Genomic DNA, 20175 nt, shown 5'->3' with positions numbered 1-20175 from the left:
CTCTGCACAGTATAAATAAAACAGATTTCAATACGAATTTCAGCAAACAAACAACCCTTAATGTGTTTATTCCTTTATTACGATATTTATGTTAATGTTTACTTTCACCGATTCATTTAGGGAAACTCCTGAGGTAAATAGGTGATATCTCTGAACTTTATTAATAAATCTAAATAAAATGCTGCGCTTTCCACCTCCAGTCGCAATGACTTCTGAGACTTCCAAAGTGAGTTCGGTGCTCAAGTCTCCATCAGTGCGTCCTCGATATCAAGATCACATCCGGGAAGTTTCACGCGTCCTCCGTACTTGCGGTCTTGAGTATTGGAACTGAACTTAGACAGCTGATGATGACGTTGCACGAGAACACGAGGACGCAAGACCGCTGAAGAACGCATATTGAGAAACAGCCTAGGTCTCCCGTTGAATTGAACTTTGAGCGTCTTACTTTCAGAGATGTTGTTTATGTCCACACAGCTACATTAAGCATCAACTAAAGTTTAAAATATGATATCCTAGTGGTCCACCCCTTTAAGACAATGGGCTGCCACACAACTTTCTAGTAAAGTCAACTATTTGGGTTAAGTGTGCACCTCTTTATTTGGTACGTCTGTTTAACTAACCATTAATAAAAATATATTTTTAGCAGACCCACACTGAATGTGCGTGCTCAGATTTTTTTTGTGTAAATCAGCAGATTTTTTTTGTGTTTAAAATATATTTATTTAGTTTTCATAATAATTTAGTAATATCATTACTAAAGAATTGCTTTGTTTACCAAACAAGTAGATCTGATTATCATTGTACACATTAAATAAAAGTTAAAAGTTTTTTTTTTTACTTTACTCCAAAAAATATTCTGCATAAATCCACAGACTTTAAAAAAAAATTCTGTACAGAAATTAAACAAATGTCTATAGACTCTGTCTGGTCCTGCTTAATAGTCAAGCAATCATGTGGCAGCAACATAGTCAAGACAATCTGCTAAAATTTAAACTAAGTATCAGAATGAGCAAGACAAGTAATTGAAGTAGTTTCTGGTGCTGGAAAGGCTCGTCTAGAATTGTCATGCGCAATCATCAGTCCAAAAGAGAAAATATCCTGTGAACGGCAGTTCTGTGGGTGAAAATGCCCCGTTGATGTCAGAGGTCAGAGGAGAATGACCAGACTAATTCAGCTGATAGAAAGGCAACTCTAACTCAAATAAACACTAAATACATTCAAGGCCTGCAGAAACATATAAGCACATGAGCTACAGAAGAGCACAGTTGTGATGCTCCTGTCAGCAATCTGAGGCTATAATTCAAACAGGCTAACCAAAACTGGACAAAATAAGGTTAAAGGTTGACCAAGTTGACTCAATTTCTGCAGCAACATTCAGATGGTCAGGTCAGAAATTGGCATAAACAACATGAAAACATGGATTCATCATGCACTGTATTTCCATGGCAAATATTGGGCAACATTGGACAACAAGACAAGTCCATCCCTTTATAAACAGAGTGAACATGCAAATGAGTTCACTTCTCAAACAGCCTCCACAGTGATCAGATTTCAATCCAGTAAAGTGCTGCTGGGATGAGCTGAAATGAGAAATTTACATCTGGATTTGCTGCTGACCAATCTGCAGCAAATTTCCCAGCAGGCACTTGACGTCAAAACGACATCAAGCATGATGTAAAAAAAATTGATTTCATGTCAAAACCTTACTTTTTTTGACATCCATAAGCGGATGCCATTTTGACCACCAAAATAATGACACAACAATTATTATAAGAAAAGTTTGATCAAAATCAATTACTGGACTGTTAGGTAGCTTAATACAGCGATATCAGATAAGTCATGGGAAGATTATGTTTCCAAAACTCATGATTGCTCTATTAACATAAGACACAGACTGATTCAATTTAAAGTTATCCACAGACTTCATTATTCTATATATATATATATATATATATATATATATATATATATATATATATATATATATATATATATATATATATATATATATATATATATATCACAGGGAGTATCTTTGTGTATGAAGAAATGCGATATAGCATGGCAAATAAAGTAAACACATTTTTTAAAATCTGGAACCCTGGAAAATCTGGAACCTGATGTTTTAGATCAGTAATGCTGACTTGTAACTCATTATAGGTGCGATTGATTTGGAATATGTTGAGCCGTGGAGTCTGCACATTTCTCTGTAAATTATTCATTTTTTTATATTTAATAAAACATTTTTTCTCTTATGCTTTCTGGATAATATTGTAATATGTTTTGTTTGACTGTTTGTGTATTGTGAAATGGCCTTTGTGTCCTTTTTTTCTGATGCTAAAACAATAAAAAAGGGGGAAAAAAGTCATAAACAATATTAGTTCTTTTTCCACTACTCCACTACACCATGACTTTATATTTTATACTGTACATTATTTTTGTAAGTGACAAGATTTTTGTCTAAGCAAAGTCAGACTTGACTCTCCTAATTAAATAGTTAAAAATCAAGGCATGATCATATTTTATTTTGGTAAAATAAGCGTAATCTAGAGGCCTTTGCCTTTCATATAAGCCACATCTGATGCCAAATGATCAACAAGTTATTATTTGTTGTTCCTGAAACTTGCATAGGCAACAAGACTTTTGCCAGGTAGTGTAGATGTCAATTTGTTGTAGTTTTGATATCAGGTAGAAAGAACTAAATAGATTTTTTTTTTTTTTCTGGTGTATAGTAGAGTGCAAGTGTGCTTCAGAACAATACTAAAATCCATGTTTGAAGATAAAAACATTGAAAACACTTGTCTCTCACTTACCTCAGTGTGGAGATTGATGGTTTAGATGACATCACTTTTTATTTCAGCTTCTCATCAGATATCCTTTCCAATTAACTGCTCTCTAGAATCTGAAATGCCTTCCCCCTGTACACTAAAAATAGACACTCAAACTGCAGCTGAAACTGGCCACTTGTTCAAACAATAATTATCATCTAGAGGATGAATGGTACATAGAGCACAAACACATACAGGAGATAAACAGACTGTACTTACTGTTGAGGTGAATGTATTCTGGTTTCATGTTTGTGTCACACAGAATGCTATAGTGCACACAGCCTGCTCCAATCCACAGATACAAAGGACAAATTCCCCTTCGGATGGGGAACTTCAATGCTTTTGGTGTATTTATTTATTAATCTACGAATGGGAATTTCCTTTCAGAAAGCCAATCTTCTGAAAGAGTATACAACGGGCCAATGAAATGCCAATGAATTGGCAGCGTAAGCTTGTGTACGTGTGCCTTATTGCCATATAACTCCGCATATAAGCACAGGGGAAGCAAGAAAACGCCATCCTTTTCGCTTTAGAGACTATTACAGCCTTCTGAGAGAGTCGATGAGGGTTCCTCCTGCTGTGATCCAGTGATTTTGAGCAAACGAGAGCATTCTCCCTGTCCAGAGTATGTACACGAAGCGGCAGACTTTCGAGCTGGGTTTCTCCCATGCCTGGCGTTCTTTGGGTCCGGTCCTCCAGAGCGGTGCTTATAAAGTTGCACTTCACAAAAAGAGCAACACAGATGTGCAACACATCCTTTTCAGGAGGGCGCTCCGACCGTGCGTTTCTGGATGCGGTGGTTTCCTGTCCCCGGATGATGGGCATGGGCACTGTGTTGCATGTCTGGGGGTCCAGCATGTTAATGCGCTGCTCGCAGGCAGTTCATGTCGTCATTGTGATGCCATGACTGTTGCGCAGTTAAGATCACGGCTAACCTTTTGCAAAAGGGCAATCCACCCCAGCTGTCCCCTGCATGGCAGCGGGCACTCGGGCAGATCTGCGGATTCCAGTGGGAGATAATCTGTCGCCTCCGGGCCTGCGGACCTCCCGCTCCTCCAAGTGCTCCATCCAAGCTTCGAGCGGAGGAAGCGGTCCGTCTAAACAGATGGTAGCCCTTACGTTCGATGACACCGGAGACCAGACGTCCACTGCTGCATCAGAGGGTGGGCTTTCATTGTCCTACGGGAATCCAGACCCGCTCGCCCCCCTCGGGCAGATGAGCGCTGTCAAAATGGATCCTGAAACAGACATGTTAGCCATGCTTTCCCGGGCGGCCGGACCGACTAGATGGGTGATACGTAGAGGTCCGGAGGGCTAAGCCATCAAAGCCTCTCATCCCCTTCTTCCCGGAGGTGCACAGTAGGCTCATGCAGTCTTGGAGGGCACTTTTCTCTGCCGGTGCTGCGTGTCCCTCCGCCCTCACCACTCTTGACGGTGGGGCGGCCAGGGGGTATGTGGCGATTCCTCAGGTTGAGCACGTGATTGCGGTCAATCTTTGGCGCCTCTTCTTGGCGGGGTCCGCCTCGCCTCCCATCCAAAGCCTGTAAGCTATCAGCCTCCCTCGGAGCTAGAGCTTACAAGGCTGCGGGCCAGGCTGCTTCCGCCTCGCACGTGATGGCCACCTACCAGCGCTACCAAGCGCAGGCACTGGTCGAGCTGCACGAGTCCGCTTTCTTGACTCCCCCATATCCCAAGCTGGCCTGTTTGGTGACACTGTCTGCCAATTCACCCAGGAATTCAAGGCGGTGAGAGAGCAGTTTGATGCGATGGGTAATGTCACCTATCAGTGGGACCGTAAGCCCGCTCCGCTCGCCGTACCATCCATATCTGCTGCTCCTCGCCAAAGGCGCCCGCCTACAGGAGCTGCACCGCCCCCGCACACGCCTCCGGTGAAGCGAGCGCGTTGAGCACCTCGAAAGCAGGCAGCCCCCCTGCCCAGAGCACCGCTAAGTCCGGTAACAAACCACGAAGCGTCCCTGTGACAGGTCATCTGGAGAAGAGGGAACTTGCTCTTTCCCCGCTGGAGGGCGGGGCCCCATTTCCAACAGCACTTTTTACTGCCATGAAAACATCAATGAAAGAGCACTTTTCCACTTCCCTGGATGTGACAGCCTAAAATCTGTCAGTCTGAGATGCTATGCTTCTAGCTCGCAGGTTCGGTGCGTTTTGCCAGTGGCTCACGAGCGCTTGGAGGACGGTCTCCTTTTTCCCCCCCATTGAGCCTCCCCTCCGGAGTTTGGGTGCGGAGTGAGAACAAATCTCTCGCCTCCAGCTCTTCCGTGGGACCCCCGGGCTTCCCAGATCAGCACACCCACACCACGCTGCCCCACTGCTGGTACGTCAGCAATTGTAGCGATGAGTCCATTAGCGAGAGCTCTGCCTGCTTGGTTAGCGTGGCCAGCCCTTCGCGGTGGAGACTCAGCTATGCGATTCAGTTCGCGAAACGGCCCCCCAAGTTCACGGGTGTGTATTCAAAATCCAACTGGGCGCTTGCAGAGAAAATTAAGAGAAAAATAAAAACAAAAAAACTGCATGAAAAACTCCCAGAAGAGGGCGCTGTTAAGTCCTTGATAACAGAGACCTGGTCCTGTCGCCAAACAGATCCAAAAGGGGGCACCCTGTTCACAGTCTTCAAAAAAAAGCAAAAGCAAAAGACAGGTGAGCCAAAAAGATATGCAAACAATAGAGTCTATAATGCTGTTACCCGGCAGGGGGCGTGCTGGTACGTTGCCGTAAGGGGAATGCGGAAGTGGAGCGTGAGCGAGGGAGAGGAAGCCGGCAGTCAGTTGAAGCCGATGGGCTCCGTGAGGTTGAAGCAGTCCGGCCTGGGAACAAAGGATGTTAAGGAGAGGCAAAGTGCAAGGAGATGGTTCCGGCATGAAGCAGCACAACAAGACAACATAGGAGAGGATAGGAGAGCCACGACAGGAGACAAGACGAGACCAGAAGCAAATGGCTAAGCGTGGGCGCGCTCGCAAAACAACAATCTAGCACTGGACTACACACAAGGAGGGGAATAAATAGGACACGAGAGGAATTACTAATAGGGTGCAGGTGAGTAAAAATCAATCTTAATAGATGGTAAATGGGGTAACGAGAGGGAGAAGAGATACGGGGAGTGATCAAAATAAACATTCACGTGCGCTCACTACAAGTAAACAGAAATGGGGAACAGACAGCATGATCAGACTGAGGATGTGACATTAGCTCCGCATATAAGCACAGGGGAAGCAAGGAAACGCCATCCTTTTATGCTGAAGAGACTGACACTTACAGCTAAGGAACAGTCAATTTGGCAATGCAAAAATCATCATTCATCTATAAGCGATATCAGCACATGGGCTTTGGCAAACCTTTGTCAAGTACCACAATGTGTACTGTTGTCACAGACTCGGTCCCAGTCATTCCCCTCTCTGGCCAGCAGAGGTCATCATCACCGGACTTCTAGACATTACATCATCCACTTAAACTGATAAGCACACACACCTGTTCCTCATCCCGCTAACGACCCACACTCACCTATATAAGCCACACTCTCACTCAAGTTCAGTGCGATGTCTTGTTCTGCCCCGGCTAACACTATTGAGCGTTTCCTGATTATTGCCTGCGTTTCCCGTTTTGGACTGTTCTCGACTCTGTATTGCCTGCCGCCTGCCCTGAACTCTAGCCTGCATCCTGACTTTGATACTCGCCGCCTGCCTTTGACCCATGTCTGATTACTCACCTTGTGTTTGCCAGCCGCCAGCCCTTCAACTAACTACAACTGTGTTTTATGTGAGTTCGCACACGCTTAACATCTGTGTGCTGTTTGTTATTAAACTCTGTTTAGTAAATATACTGCAAATGGATCCCTCTGTGTCAGACCCTCCGTTACAACTGTGGTCAGATGAATCAGTGTTTCTGGTATTTTTTAGGAGAAATTGATGCTGTGTGTCCTGGACCAAAAAAGAAAAGGATCATCCAGACTGTTACCAGCAACTCCAAAAGCCAGTGTCTGTCATGGTATGGGGTTGTGTCAGTGCCCTTGGCACAGGTAATTTGCACTTCTGTGATGGCACCAATAATGCTGAAAAGTATACATAGAGAATTTGAAGCACAATATGTTGTCTCTTTTTCTAGGGGTGCCCATGCATATTTCAACAAGACAAAGCAAAACAACTTTCTGCAAACAATTCAAAGTCCCGGCTTTGCAAGAAGATTATAGAGGTACTTTAGATGCAAAATGCAACGAAGAAAACCCTGTACTGTTGCGTACATTTTAAGACTTGTTTGCAAAAAAAAGGGAAAAAATAATAACTGAAACACTTTGTCACTTGGTGTCTTCAGGCCTAAACTTCTTTTAAGTGTTGTGAAAAGGAACGGCAACATTCCAAACTGGTAAATGCTTTAATGATACTGTTTAATTTTTTAAATGGTGTTGCAAGAACAAAAATGGAAATACATTTTAATTAAAAAAAAGAAATCAGGAGGAACACATTAAATAATGTTTGTTGTATTGTCTGCAGTGAGATACAAGTGAAGATAAATTTAGAAATTACTTCTTTCTTTCTTTTAAGTTTTCCATACTGTCCAGGCAAAATTTGTATGTGTTTAGGGACATTCTGTCTTGAAAATATGAACTTAAAGGCCTCCACTATAGCTATTTCTAACTGTCTTTGCTTCAAATTACATTAAACTTCAATTATCATAATTGAGTCTATATTTAATCCTTTTGTTTGGGTTTACCAATTCATACAAACAATTGCATGAAACATTGGTCCTACTTTATATTAGGTGACTTTAACTACTATGTACTTGATTTACAAAAAATAAATACAATGTATTTGCTATGTTTATAATGTATTGTAGGACACTTCTGGTGCTCTTGAGGTGGGATATGGGTTAGGCTCGAGTTTGGTGGTATGGGTTGATTTTAAGGGTGGGTTAAAGTGTAAGGGATTGTCAACTGTGTAATTAAAGATGTAATAATAAGTACAGAAATTAATCATAGATGTAATTACATGCGGGGGGATCAGATCATTTAGGAAGGGCACTTTCAATCCAAGACTAACATGCCAGACGAACATACACAATTCTGTTTTAGACATGCCAGGGTTTGAGGTTAGTATCTTTAGCCAAAGCACAAAATGGTGGAAAATGTCAACTCATTTCAGTTTACTGTAATTATCAATTTTTTCTCCGTATATCAATGCAGTTCAAGACAAATGATTGGAAAATTCTTGAAATGTCCCTTAAATTCTTGAATGAGTCATGTGGATGTCAGTTCAGGCCACCAGACATATTAAACCTGCTAATATCTAATGCTAATAGACATATTTAAAGTCATATGAAGAAGATTAGAAGGAAATACTCAGCATTACTATTGGCTCAGGGGCTGCCATAAGCTGTTATAAGAGCTAAGCCTTAGTCTTTATGTTTCAGTTCAAATTAAGCAAACACTGGAGGATGATGTCTGTTTCAAAGCACAGCAATAGATTTTAAACCCTAAATATGCTGAAAATCTTTGAGTAACAAAGTAAATGTAAGTGCTTTAGTGGCACTAGTAAATGTAATTTTATTAATATAATGTTATAATTATCAGTAATGGAAATTTAATATACATTAAATATACATTCTACATGAGATGAAAAAGGGAGTACTTGGTTTATTTCAAGTTGATTTGGTCATGTGTGTTGTTAAAGGAAACAATATGATATTTACAGTACAGTATGTAAAAAAAATTAAAAAAAGACAAAAACAAATGAGTACTGAACAGGACACAGCAGACACACTCTTTTATTAAGTGTGTTTAAATTATTAAATATGATCCAGTTTATCCTCAATAAATATAAAATGAAATGTTTTGAGTGTGACACTTGGTTGTTTGTATTGTATTTGCTATTATTACCAACATATCACTTATGAGACACATTTTATTAATAGCAAACAACAATGATGTCTTTGTCAAATAAAAATTCTAAATACCTATTTAGCTAAAAAAAGAGACAAAGATAACTTTATGTAATTACATGTTGCATACACTTATCTGTGAATCCGACTTATTTTCCAGTGTGAACATTTGAAATGAACATCAATCTAAAAATCTAATAATTATACATAATATATCATTAGGCCATTAAAATCTGTAATTATAAATAAATGGTTAAATACAAGTTAATCTGCTAACTGTATCTAACAATTTTAAAATCTAAAGTTCAGATGCAAAAACTTTTTTCCCAATCTTGAAATTTTTTCCCAATCTTCTGTTTATGTGAAGTTATTTCACTTTACAGGCAATGAAAATACCCTTTTTATTGACATATAATTAAAATGACTATACCCACAAGAGCCTGAGAAAAAAAGTTTAGATGGCATTTAGAGGTTTTTGCATCTGAACTCTTCATATTTCAGTAATGCAGTTAATATGCACAAACAAATAAGTACAACTTAGTAAAGCAAGTCATTCAAAAATATGCATCAAGAGGCTTTTGTGATGCTCTCAATAAAAATGATCTAATTTATTTTAAATTACATAACATTTTTCAGTTACATTTAGTAAAGTCAATAGATGTTTTAGCATAAGTTTAACCTTTAAAAACATGTATTTCATGTTTGCTTATCAATGTCAGAAGAGATTGTGTTGTTTTTGCATCTGATAAAGTAAACCATCGCTGTATAAAATTTCTCATCTCTAAATCCATACACAAGAGGACTGACCGCTCTAGAAGTGATGCTGAATGCCAGGAAGTTTATAAATCGTACAGTCAGATATGACTGAATATCATACTGCATGACCACAGACTCAATGTAAGGGCACATCACCTCTGCAGTGCATAAAAACAGCTGAAGTATGTGCAGGGAAATAGTGCGCTGCCCTTTCGACGCAGATTTCTTATTGTCACCAGATGCAGCACGAGCAGCGAGATAAATCATTACATAGCAAAATATCTCAATTATTAAAATAACCACGAGCCCCACAATGTACAACAACCCCCTGGCAAACACGCGGATCTTTTCAGGGATCATAATCTCATAGTGGCAGTGTGTGAGCTGAGTCAAGTATTCATGAGAGGCTGTGCTGACGAGAATGAACATGTCAATAAACGGGTTTATGGAGCTCACGATCCAGATCATTAAAATCACCATGAAGGCTCTTCTGGAGGTGGAGATGGCATGGTGTCTAAGAGGCAGGCAAATGGCCACATAACGCTCCACACACATGGCGCCGACGGTCAGAGGTGCACTTACTGCCACTGTTTCTATAAACATGCAAACAGGGATGCAGAACTGCAGAGGTAATAAAACAAGGTTGTATGACAAAAGCACCACAAAATCCGTCAAAAGAAGAAACGTTAAGTCTACTAACAAAGAGTGTCCGAACAATATATAGCGCATTTCAGTTGTAAAAGTCTCTTTCTTGGAGAATATGAGGAGCATGAGGAAGATGAGATAGATAAAGGGCCACACGATGACCTGTGTCAGCGCCAGTGAGATGTTCCTCCGCACGGGGTCCACCTGAATCAGCTGCATCTGCTCATCGCCACTGCTGTTATAACTGGACATTCTGCACACATCTGACATTAAGAACCGCAATGACATAAATACAAATAATACTTGGAATGAACAATGAATACAATGATTAGGTACATTATCAATGTTTCAAATGCAAAGAATTGACATTGAAAGATATGATGCATATGTTGGAACATTTACAGACTCATAAATGTTTGTAACATTTGTAACATTTATTGACTCTTAAGTTATTTACTGATCATAACTTTACCTGCATGAGCCAAATGATGGAGTATGCTTTATAGCAGACATTTATATAGAGCTTGACAGAGATAAACTCTGAGTGACGCCAGTGTAGCTGATGACATCTAGAGCTAAGTTTAGATTTGCCTGTGTTGGGAATTGGTGTTAACCTCTGAGGCATGGTCCAATTTAATACAATCTAGTTATACAATAAAGAATAAAATACAAAATGTAAAATATAGACTTTTTTGCGTGAGAAAGGGTTTTATATGAGAAAGCTTTTTTGGTTTCCCAAAGAAACATTTAAGGAAAAGTTTTTCAAAGAAAACATTTTTTTTTAGAGCATGAAGAACATTTGAACAATCAAAAAGACCTTTAAAAAAACTGTTGTGAAACATACAAGTTTAAAGAATTTTATACACTACCTGACAAAAGTCTTGTCATTGATCCCAGTTGTAAGAGCAACAAATGATAACTTGACTTGGTTAATCTTTTTGAAAAGTGGCGGAAGGTAATTTTTTCTGATGAATCATATGTTAAACTGCATCCCATGAATCTTCACAAATACTTCATTGGAACCAGATAATAATCCAGATAATCTTGATGTATTCTGGGTGTCCTGCAATAACGCTTTCTTTGCCATTCCAGATGACTTTTATTAGTTATTGGAGTCAATGCAGAGATGTGTGGATGCAGTCGTCCAAGCTCATGGGAGTCATACACAATATTCATTCTTTTTCCACTGAAGCTTGACTTTATATTCTATACTGCACATTTTTTCTGTTAAGTGATGAGACTTAAAATCCAACTTTACTGTCCTAATTAAATTTAAAAAAAATCAAGCCTTGATCATATTTTAATTTGGTAAAATTAGCGTAATCTAGCCCTTTGCCTTTTACATAAGTCACTTCTGATGCCAAATGATCAACTAGAAGTCAAGTTATTATTTGTTGTTCCTAAAACTTGGATAGGTGATAAGTCTTTTGTCAGATAGTGTAGTCTGTGTGTACGGAAAGTTGTTATTTATTTTTTTTTAATATGCTGATGCACTGAAATGAAATGTTGAGTTAAGTAGGTGGCAGAGCTTTTTTTTTTTTTTTTTGCACATCATTGGATTCTCACAGACTTTAAAGGTTCTTCATTTAACTATCAATGGCAATAAAGAACCTTTAGGTAAAGTCGGACACAGATTCACCCTTGTCAGAGAGGTGGTTGAAAGTGGTCAAAAGTAGACAAAAGAGAGACACATTTAAAATTCTGTTTCTTTTGTCCACTTGTGGTCAGATAAAAAAAAAATGCATCTTAATACCAGGTGCAAACAGGGCTTTAGTGTGGTTTTAGATTTGCTCTGTTATCTCTGTGACTGATCCAAAGTACATCAATCAGATGGGTAATTATTTTTTTCTGCTTTCAATTTTTACATTTAACTCAATAAATGCTATTTATTAATTTAGTCATTAGAGGCCAAGTTTAATCTGTGACTATAAACTCCAAGCCTCCAAGGGGCCCATGGATGGTACCTAATCAACTATTGTATGTTAGATTACATGAAAGTTATGAAATTCGGCACACAGCAGACAGTCTCTTTATTAAACACAGCAAATTTTGAGTCTCCGATTCAAACCCTCATGGGTGAAATGTCTCAAAATTTGCACTCATGTTTATGATAATAATCTTTAAAGCATCCTTCAAAGGCATTGTCCTTTTTAAGAAGGAAACTAGTACCTTTTGGATCAGTGTTACTTAAAGGTAAAAAGTCATAATAAATTACTAATATTAGATCTTTACAGTTTTTGTGTATTTTTGCAATATCTTGGAAGGCAATCTTCCTATTCCTTTGATGTTCACAGTTTGTGTGTATTTTTGCAATATCTTGGAAGGCAATCTTCCTATTCCTTTGATGTTCAGAATACAAAAAGTAAATGTTTTTCCCAACAGTTAAGCATTTCAATTTTGATCTTCAACAAATTGCACACAGAACATCATCTGACCATGGTGGTAAGTATAAGTAAATAAATATAAGATATTAAAAGCTTATTTAAAAAAAAAATTTCATGTCAGAAAGCCTGTCCTTAGAACCTAAGATTAGTAATTGTTTCCCGCACTGACACATTTACATGATGCACACAAGTACGGGCTGAATGCCATTCATTGTTTATGCTATAGGTTATGCTCTGCAAATGCGTTTTTGTTATACAAACCGAACACACATTCCTTACAATATCTTCAATGCATACCTCACCTGCATATTCAAGAGAGAAAATAAATGCTCATCATCAAGAATCTCTTCTCTACTCTTGACTTTCTAACCGAAATCAGATCTGGCCGCCTCAGCCAGCTAAATTCTGAATGTAGTGGGACTTCACTACAGTTTAACTTGTCATCAAGATACTTGGCATGATGCCAGAATAGACATTGTTGTCTCTGTTCTAAACTGTGTGTGTGTGTGTGTGTGTGTGTGTGTGTGTGTGTGTGTGTGTGTGTGTGTGTGTGTGTGTCATTGTCACCCCACACTGGCCACACCACCTCAATTTGAGAACTACCTTGTCAAGAGTAATATCATGTAAATGATAATATTGTGGTTATTCTCACACAATAAAGTCCAACAATAAAGAATTAAATTTAATGAAGGCTTATCAAATAAAGGCTGAGAGACTTATTAGCAACCCGGCATAAAGATGAGAACTGTTGTAGCTATAAGACTGAAAGGCTAGAGTCTACAAAAACAACCACATTGATGTACATTATACCACTTATTACACAATTACTTGTCACAAAAGTAAACAACTAGACACACCACATAGATCTTAGCTCTTTATTTAAATGTAAAACTTAAAAAATGCAAATAAGCAAATAAAATTGTGTAAGAATATATTTACTCCATAAAAATTCTAAAAATCATAAAAATTTTCCACTTTTAAATTTTGTCAAATTTTCATTAGAACTGATTTAGATTATCTTCAGATCACACATTCAAGTCCATTAATCTAACTTTTGAATCAACACAAGCTTTTTCTGAAAACTTTATACAGTTGGTCAGTCAGTCAGTCGACAGCGACCTCTGGTGGATTTATGTGAGAACAGCAGACGTAATGACACTCACGACCGAAAAAAAAAAAATCTCAAAAAGCATGCACAGCGGCCTCTGTTGGATTTGCAAAAAAAAAAAAAAAAAAAAAAACATAGCTCCAGGGAAGTATTTGGTGCTCTCCAGAAATGTATATAGCAATACGTTTTCAGAATGAGCCTGAGTTGTTTTAGATAAACAAATTTGAGCAAGAAACACCACAATAAATGTTACTATATAGTACTATCACCAACAGAACTGGTCGTGAAAAAAATTGACATTTTTGGTTATACATCTAAACATTTTGACGAAAATTCATTTCTTTATTTTTATCAGTCTTTATTTCATTCTACACACTTTATTTAAAGGTGCCCTTGCTATAATGTAACTATTCTTTTAACTTTTAAGTCCTTTATATTGCATGTATTTACTATGGTTAGGGGTTGAATTCAGGATAGTAGCGTTTAATTTATGGAAAACTAATTGTAAGTATCGTACACTGAATGTATAACAAGAACATATAAAGATCAATTGAAACTGAGTCAACTATTATACAGATTTTTTTTGCCAGGATTTTATGAACCACTTTTGTATTATTATGAAAGTTTGTATAGACTATATTATATGCAGCAGTACACTAGAGAAATGTTGCACAAAACTGCTATTTAATTAATTTTGACTGTTGGTATACTGAAATATATAGTTAGCTGAACTTGCAGTCGGCTTTTTTGATTTTCTTTAAAAATATCGACTCCTTCAAACTCATGCAAATGCACTGGTCTGACTCATCATATCCAATGCTATCTCACGGAAATTTGTAACTTTTTTTTATGTAGTGGCTAATTCATATGAATTTGTACAATCTCATTCATACAGTTTATTTCAATTTGCATATTCCCAATGACAGTTGGGTTTAGGGATGGAGTTTGGTGCCACCACTCCTTTTAAAATTCTTACATTTTCCTATGACTGAACGTGTACGAATTAGCCACTAAAATTACAAACTTAAAATCGTTACTTTTCCTCGTGACATCAGGCTGTCATATCGTCTTCAAACCAATAATAATAGTAGAAATATATAGGTTTTGTGTTGAATGACTAAACCATTTTGGTTTACTACTACATAAATGAATTTAATGGCCTAATTCTCTAAAATGATTGATAATGCATTAATATCTATAGTATAATGCATTAATATCTATAGTGAAAATGACTATCAATACAGTTGAAGTCAGATTTATTAGCCCCCCTTTGAATTTGTTTTTTTATTTTTTTATTTCCCAAATGATGTTTAACAGAGCAAGAACATTTTCACAGTATGTTTGATTATATTTTTCTTCTGGAGAAAGTCTTATTTTTGTTATTTTCAGCTAGAATAAAAGTCTTTAATTTTTTAAAAATCATTTTAGGAACAATGTTATTGGCCCCTTTAAGCTATACTTTTTTTGATAGTCTACAGAACAAACAATCATCATACAATAACTTGCCTTGTTACACTTACCTGCCTAGTTAACCTAATTAGGCTGTATAAAAGTGTCTTGAAAAATATTGAGTAAAATATTATTAAATCAGTTATTAGAAATTAGTTATTAAAACTATTATGTTTAGCATTGTACTGAAAAAATCTTCTCTCCATTAAATAGAAATTGGGAAAAAAATAAACAGGGGGGCTAATAATTCTTACTTCAACTGTATATGTTTCCATGTTATTAAATTGGCTGTAAATGCCCTTGTATATTTATAATAATCAACCTTTAATAATCAACCTTTAAAATTATAGTATACAAATGTTAGTAAAGTGTGATGTATAACGTAATAGGCGCTTACCTTTCATCATAACACTAATTAAGATCATTTTGCAACTAGTATTAATATTTAAACATGTCTCATTAGAAAACCTGTGTAATCTCCTGGGTATTGTTGTTTTTATTGCAGTTTAACCAAAACATTTCCACCATAATGACATGAGGACCTCTGGGGCCTAATCAAGGCACTAAGCAGTACAACACACTTGGATTACAAACAAACTTGACAGATGCATATTTACTGCCAGTAATGATGTCTGCACCTCCTGTCCCATAATCTAATACCACAGTATACATTGTAGATTATAGATTATACTAAACTTTTGCCATCCTTAATTCTTTGTGGCATAGATTGAACAAGGTGCTGGAAACAGTTTTATTCTTATTAACTCTTCTCCACCTCTTTAAGGTGCAGAAGAGCATACCTGTCAACCTTCCTGTTTTTCCCAGTATTCTCCCGTATTTTACAGTTCTATCCCGCTATTATCTCGTAAATGTAATTTCCCACATTTCTCCCGTATTTTCAGTGTTTCTCTGAAGGGTGACAAGAAACATTAAAGAGCTGAGCCTCCCTATGCGCAACCCATACCGCCGAACCAACAGGGGCCACCCCTTGCTCTTAAATGTGAGTCTGTTCTGTGTTTTCACTTTTCATTCATTCATTTTCTTGTCGGCTTAGTCCCTTTATTATCCGGGGCTTTGTTTAGGCACAAAAACACTTTGGAATAAATTTAAAAACAGCGCGATTCCCTTTCCTTTTATTACAGGTGCTGTCACCCCTCCTATGCAATCCTTAAAACAGTCATATAATGGTGAATGACTGTCAGCTGATGCGCTCCATAGTTATAGACGCTGTTTCCTAAACGGATTCTGTACACATAAAGCAGAGTGAAAGTTTGGCTTTTGGGTGCATGTTTAAACAGACATACACACATAATTAATACTAATAATAATATCTAAAGATGACGATCTTCGTGTTTTTTTTTTCAAACACAACTAATTTAATCTTAAATTAGCATAAAAACTTAGGAAACCAGTCGAATGCCTTTAGTTTGATTCTAGTTTGTTCTGCATATCCGTGATGCAAATCTTCCATTTTGCCACAATCAAAATGTATCTATTAGTGGTGAATATTAGCAACTTGCTTTGCTATTTTCCTCCTGTCACTTTCAATAACACGGAAAACTAGACATTAAAAACCTTTAAAGAGGACTTATTATACCCCCTTTATACCAGAAGATGTAAAATTAGTCTCTGATGCACCTAGACTGAGTGAATACCACACAAATAATGTTTTATAACTCTTTGAAGCTGTCCAGTTCAGGCTATAATCCTAATTGTGCCGTTTTGAAGACGCTTTAAATTCAAATGGGATTTTGCTTTTTTCAAAAGAGGGCAGAGCTACCAATGCCTATGTGTCAGCATAATGGCAGATACGAAAACAAAAGTAACTTTCTATGCTAATGAGGGAGAGATTGTCAATAATGGGCGGGGCTTTCTCCCTCGGATGACACGTACAAAAGGAAAGTGTCAATAAAAGGCTTCGTTTGAAACCGCATACTCAGTGAGTAGGTACTTAATTTCAAAAAGTACTTACTTAACAAGGAACAAAAGAGTAGGCACTCAACGACCAAATCTCATTAAATATGAATAGGATCGTACCTCATTCGCCATGTTTACGTTATCATGTGACTGACCTTAGAAGCGCAACAACTTCAAGGAAATTGCAGGTTTAGTGAATCTTAATTTAAAATATTACATTTATTTTTTAAAAAGTTCACATGAATTTGTTGTTGTCTTCATTTGTATAATCTTTTTTATCCACAAGTAACCTGCTTAAATCTTGTTTGTTTTCCTGACTTGTTTGATTATTAAACGCAGATATATTTAGCCTTCTCATTGTGCATTTGTGTGCATATAATCTCATATAATACAAGAAACTCATTACATTTACGTCATTTTTGTTAATTTTAAATGAAACAACCATGTTTTTCAGAGCCTGTATAAATAAGTTCTTTAATTAATAATTATTATAACAATCATATAGTAATAATATAAATAAGATAACAGGGACAGAAGCACCTCGCATTACTCTAATATTTTATTATACTGGCATCAATAGTGTGCTGTTACTTACTGTAGGCCATCCAAGAGTGATGTTCATCTTTGAGTACATAAGTGCTTTACCCTTCCTATTTTACATGACCAAAACTTAAAGCAGGGAATTAACATTTAAATTTATTCTATACGTTAAAATATATATTTTTAATTTCAATAAAGACATCTATATAAATCAAACAAATCATATATATAAATAAAGAAAAATTCAAACATTTGTTTTATATGCCATAGCTATGCATTTATAGTCACTAGACAAATGTAGCCAATGTGAGTACATCCTAATTATCAGGCAAAATATGATATGATACAATGTGTACATTATTGAAAAATTATTATTTCATTTATTGACCAAAAAGGAAACATTAATATATGAAATAATGAATAAAAATAATCACAAATAAGTCCACAACACATGAAACAAAGCTTTATTCAAACTTGTTCTTTAATCATGCACTGCATGTTCTGCTGCATCTCCAAACAGCGGGGCTGGTGGATGATCAGCAGGTCTTTATCTGTGTTTGTCCTCATCATCAGCATCATCACTGCTGCAGTCAGACTACAACGGGGTTGAGACATGAAGCTGTCCATGCGTAAGAAACCGATTCTGAGGATGAAGAGACCACAGCAACATCTGTCAGGGTCTTGTCCACAGCACTACATCATCTCCTTCCTCATCTCCTTCATCTTCTCCAGCACACTGCTGCGCTTTTTTATCCTCGATGCACATGGCACCAGTCTGAGGACATTTCTGATCATACAAAATAAAAAAGTAATTTTAACAGACAAATGTCATTTTCTGTTTGGAAATGAATAAAAATAAATTCCTCATTATCACCTATACAAATTAACAGAAAAAAAGTAGTTATGGTTTATCAATATTAATGTTAGTTAATGTAAACAGTGTCGATAGCAGTGAATTCTGCATCAGCACAAACAGATCATTCACTCAGGTGTCTGTGTAATGTTGCCATTTGCTGATCTGCAACACTTCTGATATATTTATGTCAGACATTTAATAATCGTCTTTTTATTTAAGTAAATACGCTTAAATCGTAAAGTTTTCTACATAATTATGTTTTAGAGCAAAATAAAAAAAAACATGACTTCTCTTTACTTTCTAATAACTAATGTTTCAAAGCGTCTGCATCCCGTTTATCCTCAATATTATGACGTATCCTCTTCTCCTGCTTCTTCTTCTCCGTGCCAAATGCTTTCCCATGGCATCCTGGGATAGATGAGTAACCATCTGAGAATACTTCGGAAACATGGCTAAAGCAGTAGGGCGTCTAGGGATTTCTCGCCTACACTTTTTTGATTACAGTAGTTTCAAACGTACTTCTTTCTTCATGTACTGTTTTCTCCCATTATGTTGTAGGTGAGTGTGCACACATCTAGGCAAATGAAGTATACGAATGGCCGAATCTTGTGAGGATTGAGGTAATTCCATAGACTGTACAATATAGGGTAATTCTCGCCTACTCTTTTTTGAACAATGGGGATTCAAACATACTCAATAGCTCACCTACTGCTTTTACCATACCTATTAGTAAAGAAGTATGTGTCACAATCACTAGCGATCACTACTCCATAGATCACTGGATCTTCCTCATGGACTTCAATTCCTCCATTTCTGGACAACATATTCATACATGCACTTCGGCCTGACACACATGCTTCCTCATCTAAACTGATTACATTCACACCACCTGAGGATTGTCAGAGACTGATTGCACACACTATTTAAACCACACACTCACTTATTCAATTTGCAAAGTCTTGTTATCTGCCACAGAGACATTACAACGCGTTTCCTGTCTGCCTTTGCCGTGTTTTGATCCTTGCCTTGTTTATTTACTTAATTTTGTTTGCTGTCTGCCTCTGACCATCTGCCTGTTAATTTGACTTCGACCCTGGTTTGCCTTCATACATCTGTTTGCACCTGTATTGACCATTGCTTGCCTGACCACTGAATAAACCTGCACGTGGATCCACACCTCAGTTGTTTGTGTCACTCCCCGTGGTTACAGAAGACTCGGCCTCAACGGCCGGATATGAAAATCATGCGTCTGCATCAGGGAGCACGATCAATTGAAGAGTATGTGGAGGACTCCATTAACCTGGCACATTTAACATCATTAAATGAGGTATGCTTGATGATATTTTTTCATAGTGGACTATCTGAGCCATTATATTCAAACATGCCATTAAATGATCCTCACTCTATCATGAACTATATTGAACTGGCACTGTAAATGAGTGGGTCCCCCTTCACTGTTGGTGAAGTGGAGGAAACTCCTAAATGTTTTTTTTTTTTTTTTTTTAGGGGGGAGCAGCGTACAGCAAGACCAGATGACAACAGGGCTTGCTGTACACCCCACTGAAACATTAATGCTGGCATCACCATCACTCCTGTCTCATACACATCAGTTCCCTGACAAGGTGGCCATTTCCAGTCCTCCAGCTCATAAGATGGCCGCCTTTAAGTCCTCCAGCTCACAAAGCGGTCACAACCAGCCCTCAAGCTCACAATGTGGTAAGCGCCAATCTGCCACCAGCTCACAAGATGGCTTCTTGTTCCGAGTCTGTTACTGTCATAGTTCCTGTTTCAGTTTCTGAAATG

The 20175-nt window shown here is 37.6% G+C and overlaps 2 protein-coding genes and 1 long non-coding RNA gene across 3 annotated transcripts in view; 1 reads left to right on the top strand and 2 right to left on the bottom strand.

Moving 5' to 3' along the window:
• Positions 1 to 6031, bottom strand: part of c2cd3 (C2 domain containing 3 centriole elongation regulator) — a 453012-nt gene extending 446981 nt beyond the window's left edge. The window contains exon 1 of the mRNA XM_073923467.1: positions 5290 to 6031. The gene's annotated coding sequence lies outside the window, so the exon portion shown is untranslated. The remainder of the gene's footprint in view (positions 1 to 5289) is intronic.
• LOC141377801 (uncharacterized) lies at positions 5592 to 8540 on the top strand. The gene is made up of 3 exons (XR_012390719.1): positions 5592 to 5882; positions 6743 to 6861; positions 6948 to 8540. It is a non-coding gene; the product is annotated as an uncharacterized lncRNA (long non-coding RNA).
• An 873-nt stretch (positions 8541 to 9413) lies between these two features.
• or94a1 (odorant receptor, family 94, subfamily A, member 1) lies at positions 9414 to 10370 on the bottom strand. The gene has a single exon (NM_001110317.2). The coding sequence runs from the start codon at positions 10368 to 10370 to the stop codon at positions 9414 to 9416; it is 957 nt and encodes a 318-aa protein (NP_001103787.2).
• Between the last annotated feature and the right edge of the window lie 9805 nt (positions 10371 to 20175).

This window comes from Danio rerio, chromosome 15 (genome assembly GCF_049306965.1).
Source record: "Danio rerio strain Tuebingen ecotype United States chromosome 15, GRCz12tu, whole genome shotgun sequence".
Lineage (NCBI taxonomy): Eukaryota > Metazoa > Chordata > Actinopteri > Cypriniformes > Danionidae > Danio > Danio rerio.
This window is presented reverse-complemented; position numbering and strand designations above follow the sequence as displayed.